We start from the raw sequence: 11726 nt of genomic DNA, 5'->3' as shown, positions 1-11726 counted from the left end.
CGCCATTCTCCTGCCTCAGCCTCCCGAGTAGCTGGGACTACAGGCGCCCGCCACCGCGCCCGGCTAGTTTTTTGCATTTTTTAGTAGAGACGGGGTTTCACCGTGTTAGCCAGGATGGTCTCGATCTCCTGACCTCGTGATCCACCCGTCTCGGCCTCCCAAAGTGCTGGGATTACAGGCTTGAGCCACCGCGCCCGGCCATCTTCCAACTTTTGCCAACAGTTTTAATGTTGCTGTGTAAGCTTACCTGACCACTTGACTGCTATGCTGGAAGCTGGGCCGTGGGGTAACTGAAAGAGAATAAACTACAGAATAAAAAAATTGCCATCAATCGTGCACCTGCCTTGCCTGGCCAATTTGTTGTGCATGATTATCTGGTGATATAATGTTTTCATATTATACATAAAGTTAGGAAGATCACATTATTGTCTCTGAGAGGAAACCATCTTCTACATAAGGAAAGGATATTCATCTCACACAGATATTTAGGGGAAAAGTGTTCTCCACCTGACTGTGATGGGGAAGTAATGCCCACTGGTCGAGGTGTGGTTGACCTGCAAGGAAAAAAAAAAGAGGTGGCTCTAATCTCTCTGGTCAGAGGTTAAGTGCAACTTTAGAGGATCAATCAGATCACTGTTTACAGAAATAATAGCTTCCTCTCTGAGCACAAACTGCTTACTCTCATGTATCACAGGTAGCATCCTGAAATATGGAAGCAAAGTTTCCACATAAAACCCGTTGCTTTCCAACTCCCTAATTGGAGCTTTCTCCACCCCTGTGTTGCCTATAACAGAAGCTTTAAAGTACACCTTTCTTCCCTCCTCAGTGCCTTATCAAGTACTCTCAACCATACATCTATCCACCCATTCATACATCCCTCCATTGTCTCATCCACCTTAAGAAACTAGAAAAAGAACTAAACCCAAAATAACCAGAAAGAAGGATGCCATCCAACGAGCATATATTTGGGTCTATATTTCCTAGATCCTGAGATTACAAAAATACCTAGAATAACTGAGAGGCTTACAGGCTAGTGGGAGAGATTTAAAAAAAAAAAATCAGAGCAATGTTTAAGTGTTGTAATGGGCTTATCAGAAGAACAGAAGGACAAAACAACAGTAGATGGTAGCTTCTATGAATGTAGGACCGTGTCTTTTTAATCCATAATGCAGGGCTGATATTAAAATATATATAAATATACATATATACACACACACATATATATATAGATTTTTTTTAATTGTTTGTTTTGAGACAGAGTCTCGCTCTGTCACCCAGGCTGGAGTGCAGTGGGTGATCTCCGCTCACTGCAAGCTCTGCCTTCCAGGTTCACACCATTCTCCCGCCTCAGCCTCCTGAGCAGCTGGGACTACAGGTGTCCGCCACCACACCCGGCTAATTTTGTTTTTGTATTTTTAGTAGAGACAGGGTTTCACCATGTTAGCCAGGATGGTTTCAATCTCCTGATTTCATGATCCGCCTGCCTCGGCCTCCCAAAGTGCTGGAATTACAGGCGTGAGCCACCATGCCCGGCCCATACTAAAAATATGTTTAACAGTTGGTAGATGGCCGGGCCGGTGGCTCAAGCCTGTAATCCCAGCACTTTGGGAGGCCGAGACGGGCGGATCATGAGGTCAGGAGATCGAAACCATCCTGGCTAACACGGTGAAACCCCGTCTCTACTTAAAAAATACAAAAAACTAGCTGGGCGAGGTGGCGGGCGCCTGTAGTCCCAGCTACACGGGAGGCTGAGGCAGGAGAATGGCGTAAACCTGGGAGGCGGAGCTTGCAGTGAGCTGAGATTGGGCCACTGCACTCCAGCCTGGGCGACAGAGCGAGACTCCGTCTCAAAAAAAAAAAAAAAAAAAGTTGGCCGGGCGCAGTGGCTCAAGCCTGTAATCCCAGCACTTTGAGAGGCCAAGACGGGCGGATCACGAGGTCAGGAGATCGAGACCATCCTGGCTAACATGGTGAAACCTCGTCTCTACTAAAAAATACAAAAAACTAGCCCGGCGAGGTGGCGGGCGCCTGTAGTCCCAGCTACTCGGGAGGCTGAGGCAGGAGAATGGCGTAAACCCGGGAGGCGGAGCTTGCAGTGAGCTGAGATCGGGCCACTGCACCCCAGCCTGGGCGACAGAGCAAGACTCCGTCTCAAAAAAAAAAAAAGAGTTGGTAGAGCATATATATCACTAATTAGAAAGGACCGGTAGCATATATCCAGCCCATAACATAGTACCTGATAAACAGTAGGCACTTAATATTTACTGAATGAATGAATAGACCATCTAATTCCACCTAATGCAGTCTTCACAGAGGAAATGACTGAGTTGAATTTTTAAGGATGAGTAGTGTAAAAAGTAAAGTAGAGGTTCCTCTTTAAAGGCTTTCCTCTTCGTCTAATTAGGAATAAACAGTAACTTCTCTTAAAAGCAAAATTTATTTAAAGACCTGTACTAACATTCTTAAATATCTGCTAGTCGTAATAAAGAAATCAATGTACTTTATGTTCTTAACTGCCACAACTTAGCCTAAATATTTGCCCTGGTACACTCACATTGGTCCAAGCAAGCGTTAGGTTATAGCCTGTTCCTTCCTTATTTGAAGATGTTTTTACCTTTCTCAGCATTCCACAAGTTACTTCCTCCTTCCTTGGTTCTCCTCTACCTTTGCCTCTTTTAAAAAGTTCTAAGTTGTTAGCCAATCGGAACACATACAGAATGTGAGGTCCCGTTCCAGCCAATGGAAACCGGACACAGCAGTAAGGTAGATGCGTCAGGTTATAAATGACCCTGTCTCCTTTGTTCAGTGTAATCTTGCTGGCGAGTGTACCCTTTCTGCAGGAAGTAAAAATGTCCTTGCTGAGTAAATTAAATTTATGTTCAAATGCTATTTCTTTATGGCACTGAGGAACCAGCATTTCAAACAGTAGTATTTCATAAGATGACAGTCAAGGGTGAGCATTATAATTAAGATTTTACTTCGGCACTTTCAATAACTCTTTCTTGCAGAAGTGAAAGCCAAATGCATTAACCATTTTCTCTCTCTCAGAGTTCACACAGCCAGGAGTCAAGAAAGAACAGGAGTTTTCAGGGGGTTGGGTTAGTATGGGAGCTGATAAAACTGACCTGCTTCCTTGGTACCAACTTGGAGATTCCTATGGGTGAAAAAACCAGGAGTGAAGAAGGCTACAACTGAGGATCCTAATCAACAGATCTTCAGTCTTACTTGCTCGCTAACTAAGCTCAGTGCCCCTTAGTCATGGTTGCTAAGATTCCCAGTAGGAGGAAAAGTAGCAGCAGTATTTCCTTAGGATATTATTAGCTTTGAGGAGATAAAATTTTAGTTCTTTGTAAGAGTGCATAGGGAATCCCATAGACTAACATAAGTGGGGAAATATGGAGTCTCTGGGGAGAGAAAGGAAAATGACACACTACAATGTGCTAGAATAATTACAGGAGTGGGATCAATAGGAAAATTATATAAATACACAGAATATTCTTAGGAAGAAAAACTATTTAGGAAGTAGAGTGTGATGCAGAGGAAGCGTCCTGAGGTGTCTTGAGTTTCTCGAAGAGAACTTTTTAAGTTGCAACAGCTGTTTCTTCTATAAGAGAACTTTCCAACTCACTGATGTTCATGACTCACTGATGTTCAGGAATGGGTTACAAGTGTGCTATAAGTTGATCCTTTCTGTCCCCCAAGGTCTGCTGAGACCTCATCCATTTACTGTAGAGCGCTTATTGTACAAATATCAATTTCTGTGTGTGCCATGATGAGAAAAAGATTAGGAAACACTATTCTATATAATCAGCTAGATAGATGAGAAAAGTAAGAGAGAAAATAATAATAAGGAAAATCTATTTCATTCACCTTTAGAATGGCTAGAAATTTCTTCAGTTCTCCATTCTCCTTCCTTAAGACTGACAATTCTCTAGGCAAAAGATGGAACCAATCAGCTGCAGCAAATCAGGGATTAAAAACCTGATTTTTTTTATTATTATAACTATTAACATTTAGTTAATACTTATTGAGAAATGCTTGCAGCTATACAAGCTATTTCTATCAGGAATTTGGTGATTCAAGGAGACAATGGCAGGGTTTTGATAATGAGAACAATTAGGTGGACAAAATAAGCAATTACTTGGTATGATTTCAGGGGAATTTGCAAAGAATTCCATTTCCTCCCCCCCACACACACACCCCTCGCCTGCTGATGTCTAAAAATTTTTATTAAGGATTCCATCTTGTGGTTGCTTTGGCAGCACATACACTAAAATTGGAACAATACAGAGAAGATTAACATGGCCCCCAAAGAAAGTTAACATGTAAATGCTTGAAGCATTCCATAAAATAATAATAATAATAATAATAATAAACTTTGAAAGAAGAGAAAAAAGGATTCCAGACCAGCTTGGACAATATGGAGAGACTCCTCTCGACAACAAAAAAAAAATACGAAGTCCCAGCTACTTGGGAGGCTGAGGTGGGAGGATCACTTGAGCCCAGGAGATTGAGGCTACAAGGAGTGTTATCGGTGTGAATCAGCTATATCTGACTTCTCAAGGAAGCAGATTTTTTTTTGTTTTAGTTTTTGAGACAGTGTCTCACTTTTTCACCCAGGCTGGAGTGTAGTGGTGTGATCATAGCTCACTGTAACTCAGACTCCTGGGCTCAAAGGATCCTCCAGCCTCAGCCCAAGTAGCTGAGACTATAGGTGTGAACCACCATGTCTGGCTAATTTTTTATTTAAAAACTTTTTTTTTTTTTTTTTTTAAGAGTCTCGCTATGTTGGCCAGGCTGGCCTTCTCCTGGCCTCAAGTGATCCTCCTGCTTCGGCCACCCAAAGTGCTGGGATTACAGGTGTGAGCCACTGCACCTGGCCTGGGAAACAGTTTTTGATACCGGGAAATAGAAGAGGAAAACTATAAAGTGAGGAGAGCCTCTGGAGGGAAGAAAGAAAAAAATGGAGATTCAGGGGATCAAAAATTCTGTACCCGATTTTCCCAAACAAACAAATACATATGGAGCAATTTCCAGGTTTTGCAAACACAAGGAAATAAAGACTGTCACTTCTTAGAAAGCAAAAAAAAAAGCTCTCTTGTGATTTGATATGTTACTTACTTGTCCTGGCTGACCAGTGCCTGCTGTGCCTCCTGCATGGCTGTTTCTAACTTTGTAATTCTATGCTTATAAAAGGCGATGAGGAGATCTGTTTGTTTCTTCTGGAAACTCCACACCTACTAGGGAAAAACAAGCCTTTGACATACTCTCCCATAACTCCTTTCCCTTCACTTCTGGCAACAAAGGGAAAGCCATCAAATCACACTTTATTATACTGCTCATTTTCTTCTAGAATGTCTGGCCTAATAAACAACATCCCAGAACTAGAGAGCTCAGCACTTATTTCCAGGATACTAGCCTTCTAGTGTCTTTTTTTTTTTTTTTTTTTTTTTTTGAGACAGAGTTTTGCTATTGTTGCCCAGGCTGGAGTGCAATGGTGTGATCTCAGCTCACCGTAACCTCTGCCTCCCGGGTTCAAGCTATTCTCCTGCCTCAGTCTCCCTAGTAGCTGGGATTACAGGCATATGCTACCACACCCAGCTAATTTTGTATTTTTAGTAGAGACAGGGTTTCTCCATGTTGGTCAGGCTAGTCTCAAACTCCCAACCTCAGGTGATCTGCCCACCTCAGCCTCCCAAAGTGTTGGGATTACAGGCGTGAGCCACCACACCCGGCCCCTTCTACTATCTTAATGAGAATATTCTACCATAGCAGAATGACCCTTTAAAAATATGGTTTTGCATCCCGTGCAAGAAGAGAGATTTTTTTAAAAACTGTTTTTCGAGCTTAGAATTGGTTCTAACTTGTCAACTATTAGTTTGGATCAGCTTCCACATTCATAGCTATTACAGAGCCTTAGTGACCAATTTACTTTCCCTAAAGATACCTACACAGAGTCACCTGCAGGCTGCTTATGCTGCTATAGGAAAGGGTGGAGAGGCACAGAAAGAGATTAACTATGCTTGAATTTTTTTCTGGGCATGCACACATAATTTTATCTTTTGCCTCACTTTACCATTTGCTATACTGATGTGTCTATCATGGGATTGCTGAATCAGATGAAAAGTTAATATTTAGAAAGTGTTTTAGCTTTGTCAGGCTCTACTTTTGAGTACACAGCAGTATTTATGTCTCATCTGCTTCCTCCCTGTTCAGACTATAAACCCTCTTTTGTCTAGGGTCCTTTCCTAGATCTTGGTACTCTTCTCATAAACTTTTTGTTCTCACTCAATTTTCAAATTGCTCTTGCCACCTTACTAAAGAATTGTACTTAAGAGTTTCCGTTCTACTTAAAGGTAAACTAAACTAGTTCTAGATAGATAAGAATTTACTCTAGTCTATTTTTTTTAAACCCTCATTTTTAATAAAACTAATATGTTTATTTTAAGCTGTGAAAAGAAAATGTTTATTTTAAGCCAGGCATGGTGATCACGCCTATAATCTCAGAGACTCGGGAAGCCAAGGCTAAGACAGGAGGATTGCTTAAGGATAGGAATTTGAGACCAGCCTAAGCAACATAGCAAGACCTTGTCTCTACAAAAAAATAATTTCATTTATTAATTTAATTTAATTTAATTTTTTTTTTTGAGACTGAGTCTCACTCTGTCACCAAGGCTAGAGTGCAGTGGCGTGATCTCAGCTCACTGCAACCTCCGCCACCCAGGTTCAAGCGATTATTCTCCCTCAGCCTCCTGAGTAGCTGGGACTACAGGCGCCTGCCACCATGCCTGGCTAATATATGTACTTTTAATGGAGATGGGGTTTCACCATGTTGGTCAGGATGGTCTCGAACTCCTGACCTCTTGATCCACCCACCTCGGCCTCCCAAAGTGCTGGGATTACAGGCGTGAGCCACTGTGCCCAGCCAAAAAATAATTTTAAAAATTTAGGAGGGCGCGATGGTACATGCCTGTAATCTCAACTACTTGAGAGGCTGAAGTGGGTGGATTGCTTGAACCCAGGAGTTCGAGGCTGCAGGGAGCCATGATTGTGCCTCTGCACTGCAGTCTGGGCAACAGAGCAAGAGCCCAACTTAAAAAAATTATTTTAGAAAATTTGAATAGTGGAGGCCAGGTGTGGTGGCTCATGCCTGTAATCCCAGCACTTTGGGAGACCAAGGTGGGCAGATCACTTGAGGTCAGGAGTTTGAGACCAGCCTGGTCAATATGGCGAAACCCCGTCTCTACTAAAAATGCAAAAATTAGCCAGGCACGGTGGTGTGCACCTGAAATTCCAGCTAATGGAGAGGCTGAGGCAGGAGAATCACTTGAACCCAGAAGGTGGAGGTTGCAGTGAGCCAAGATCGTGCCACTGCACTCCAGCCTGGGCAACAGAGTGAGACCCCATCTCAAAAAAAAAAAAAAATTGAACAGTGGAGAAGCAAAATAAAAGTTACTCTGAATCCTGGGAATTACCTAAAATGGCAGGGGTAGGGATGAGAAGCAACAGAGATAAAGCTATATAATAGACAGCCAAATCACAGTGTTAGTATCCCAAATATCCTAATCCTACCCTTGGGGATAGTTGGAAGTAAAATTAAGTCAAAATCAGGCTAGCATCAAGAAAAGCCAAATCCTACCCTAGATTAGTTAGCCCTCCGTTTAACATTACCAAGGGTCATAAGTGCATAAACAGACCCCACTGTGGAACTCCAGGGAGCCAGACTGGATTATGGGAAGGTCTTTTTATTTATTTATTTTTTTTTTTTGAGACGGATTCTTGCTCTGTCACCCAGGCTGGAGTGCAGTGGCCGGATCTCAGCTCACTGCAAGCTCCACCTCCCGGGTTTACGCCATTCTCCTGCCTCAGCCTCCGGAGTAGCTGGGACTACAGGCGCCCGCAACCTCGCCTGGCTAGTTTTTTGTATTTTTTAGTAGACGGGGTTTCACCGGGTTAGCCAAGATGGTCTCAATCTCCTGACCTCGTGATCCGCCCGTCTTGGCCTCCCAAAGTGCTGGGATTACAGGCTTGAGCCACCGCGCCCGGCCCCCGGGAAGGTCTTTTGCCAGGCCTAAGCAGACCTACTTTATCTACTTGTCCCAAAAAACTGATCATTCCAAGAAGAAGAAAGACCAGTCCAGAAAACAACCAGCAAGGAGTATTAAAGAAGAAGAAGTGATTTTGCCTGATACCAGGGTACAAATGTTTAGCCTATATCAAACACATTCACTGAAGAAGATTCTAAAATCTAACTCAGTAATGTACCTCAGTACAGTACTTAAAAAAATTACCAATAGTTAGCAATCCTTCAAATCCCTCAGCCTCATGAAAAGGTTGGTCTCTTTCCTTTCTCCAAAGAAGATTAACTTTTGCTTGCTCACTTGCTTTTTTAAAAATTTAAAAAATTTTTTTAGAAATGATAGCTTGCTATATTGCCCAGACCGGTCTTGAACTCCTGGTCTCAAACAATCCTCCTGCCTTGGCCTCCCAATCACTTACTTTTTCTTAAAGGTGGGATTATTTTGTTAATACAGTAACACAGAGCTGATAATAATAAAAGTAGTTCTACTGATGATAACACTTAACATTGTCTGGATAATTCAAGTGTTAAATATTGTTTTATTGGAACGTTGATACCAACATTTTATTGGTATGAAACTGTCTACTTCTATACCCTGATTCCTTTCCTTTATCTCCATAATAGGACCAGGTAAGGATATAATGGTCTTCACGCTCTAGATTCCTACCATTTTACTATTGATAACGTGTCAAAATACAAAATTACAACAAATTTAGTTTTTTTTTTCTTTCTTTTTTTTTGAGACGGAGTTTCGCTCTTGTTGCCCAGGCTAGAGTGCAATGGCGCGATCTTGGCTCACAGCAACCTCCAATTGCCGGGTTCAAGCCATTCTCCTGCCTAAGGCTCCAGAGTAGCTGGGATTACAGGCATGCACCACCACACCTGGCTAATTTTGTATTTTTAGTAGAGACGGGGTTTCTCCATGTTGGTCAGGCTGGTCTTGAACTCCGGACCTCAGGTGATCCGCCTGCCTCGGCCTCCCAAAGTGCTGGGATTACAGGCATGAGCCACCATGCCCAGCTAGTTTAAAGATTTTAACTGGCTTCGATTTGCAATTCTAGACTTGAGCAACACATTGTTCTAAAAAACAGAATGAGTGTTCTGATTAACTGAGAAGACAAGTTGGCTTTTTAGGCAGAAAAGGGCTGAAGAAAGCAGAAACAGAGAACAAAAAGTGCATGGGTTGGTTCAAAGTTACTCTCCTTGTAAAGGTTTTTTTTTTTTTTTTTTTTTTTTTGAGACGGAGTCTTACTCTGTCGCCCAGGCTGGAGTGCAGTGGCCGGATCTCAGCTCACTGCAAGCTCCGCCTCCCGGGTTTACGCCATTCTCCTGCCTCAGCCTCCCGAGTAGCTGGGACTACAGGCGCCCACCACCTCGCCCGGCTAGTTTTTTTTTTTGTATTTTTTAGTAGAGACGGGGTTTCACTGTGTTAGCCAGGATGGTCTCGATCTCCTGACCTCGTGATCCGCCCGTCTCGGCCTCCCAAAGTGCTGGGATTACAGGCTTGAGCCACCGCGCCCGGCCTCTCCTTGTAAAGGTTAAAGCAGAGGGGACTTCTTTATTATGCCAGCTAAAATTGGCCTGTTTGGAGATTTACCTATTACCTCTCTGTCTCCTGATTTCTTGGAAGATCAGATGAACTGTCAGCATGAGTAATTCCATTTTGGTTTGGACTGCTGGACCTAGTGCAGAAACTCAGTCCAAACCAACAGCCTTGTATAAACTTTATTTTATATATGAAACATAATTTTTATTTTATATGCTTGAGAGAGTATATTAAAACTTCAGTTCTGAATTAAGTCCAACAAAAGGGTAGAAAGAGTAAAGGAGAAATAACTGAAAAATACTGAGAGAGGCACAGTAATGGAAGCAAAGGGGGAGCTTAGTAGGTTTACTACAATAAGACGTTTTGGTCCAATGTGGGTTATTATAAACAAAACATTCCTGTTTGTTTATAAAAGTAGGCCAGGTGCAGTGGCTCATGCCTGTAATCTTACCACTTTGGGAAGCCAAGGTGGGCAGATCACTTGAACTCAGGAGTTTGAGACCAGCCTGGGCAACATGGCAAAACGCTATCTCTACCAAAAGCACACACATACAAAAAAGTAATATATGCTTTGGAAATGAATATCAGTTTGATTATCATTTTTGTACTAAAGAAGGACCTTCCCAGTTCTTATTTTTATTTATTTTTATTTTGATAGAGATGGGGTCCTGCTGTGTTGCCCAAACTGGTCTCAAACTTCTGGCCTCAGGTCATCCTCCAAGTGCTGGAACTACTGGAATTGAGCCACCATGCCCAGTCTTAGTTCTTTTTTTTTTTTTTTTTTTTTTTTTGAGATAGAGTTTTGCCCTTTCAACCAGGCTAGAGTGCAGGGGTTTGTTCACAGTTCACTGTAGGCTCAACCTCCCAGGCTCAAGTGATCTTCCCACTTGAGCCTCCCGAGTAGCTGGGACAACAGGTGCATGCCACCATACCCCTCTAATTTTTTAATTTTTTTTTTCTTAAGAGAAAGGGTCTCACTATGTTGCCCAGGCTGATCTCAAACTCCTGGGTTCTAGCAGTCCTCCCACTTCGGCCTCCCAAAGTGTTGGGATTATAGGCATGAGCCACTGTGCCTAGCCTTAGTTCTTATTTTTAAATGTCAGCATTTTTATTTAGTTGAAGATTTATTTTTGCATGCAATTTAATTTTTGAACATCTGTAAATAAGTCACCAAGTTTTAGAAATTCACTTTAAAGATAATGGTAAATTCACGATCTCTCTTTGACATTCAAAGCCTATTAGTTTGCCTTATCTATCTTTTGTGAAACTCCCTCATTCCACAATATCTACAAGCAAGTCTTAGTATTTTTGAACTATGTATCTGGATAATCATTCACTTTAAAAGGACATTTCTCTAAGTACTCCAACTAAAAAAATGAGAAAGGATGACAGAATTGGAATTTTACAACTTCTAATGAATTAAGGATCTCTGCAAAGTTCATCAATGGCTACCCTCACACAAAATAAGAGACACAGACCATTAAGTACCTCTTGGTGGAATACGACACTGGAATAAAGTGGTCTTGCCTTACCTTCCCCTGCCCCCAAACCAATGATGGTGATTAACCCTAAACCTACCTATCAATTTACAGGAAATAGAGGACAGAGGAACATATAAAATGACTCCATAGGTACAATAAACAAAATCCACACTGTGAACAACTCTATAGGACAAAAGACCATTTTCTTCAATAATAACTTAAAAAGAAATGAGAGAAAACTTATAGTGTAAAAGAAACTTAAGAGACATAACCACTGAAATATATACGTTTATTGAAACTCAGTTCAAAATGTGGGAACATTTTAAAACTGAGACAACCGGAGAAATGTGAATGCAGCCTGATTATTTGATAATATTATGAAATTGTTATCTTAGCAGGATGTGGTTATATTTAAGAAAAAAGTTCCTATCTTTTAGAGATACACACTGAAATATTTACAGATTGAAATGATGTAATATCCGGTTTTGGCTTTAAAATAATCGGGGTGGGGGTGGCAAGAGGTATGGATGGAGGAAAATCAGCCATTCACCGATAATTGTTGAAGTGGAGTGATGGATGCATAGAAATGAAACCGTCCTCATAGGGTTTAACAAGAATT

General features: G+C 41.8%; 1 protein-coding gene and 1 non-coding gene across 2 annotated transcripts in view; one reads left to right on the top strand and one right to left on the bottom strand.

Moving 5' to 3' along the window:
* The window catches only part of RNF212B (ring finger protein 212B), a 38077-nt gene that overhangs the window by 10618 nt on the left and 15733 nt on the right, over nt 1-11726 (bottom strand). The window contains exons 5-9 of the mRNA XM_025391158.1: nt 5122-5237; nt 3871-3931; nt 3126-3154; nt 508-554; nt 248-290 (exon numbers count right to left, since the gene is read on the bottom strand). Coding sequence (XP_025246943.1) covers nt 248-290; nt 508-554; nt 3126-3154; nt 3871-3931; nt 5122-5237 — 296 coding nt within the window. The remainder of the gene's footprint in view (nt 1-247; nt 291-507; nt 555-3125; nt 3155-3870; nt 3932-5121; nt 5238-11726) is intronic.
* Nucleotides 4251-4353, top strand: LOC112629514. Its single transcript, XR_003120621.1, has one exon. It is a non-coding gene; the product is annotated as a U6 spliceosomal RNA (small nuclear RNA).

The sequence above is a fragment of the Theropithecus gelada genome, chromosome 7b (genome assembly GCF_003255815.1).
Source record: "Theropithecus gelada isolate Dixy chromosome 7b, Tgel_1.0, whole genome shotgun sequence".
Classification (NCBI taxonomy): domain Eukaryota; kingdom Metazoa; phylum Chordata; class Mammalia; order Primates; family Cercopithecidae; genus Theropithecus; species Theropithecus gelada.
This window is presented reverse-complemented; position numbering and strand designations above follow the sequence as displayed.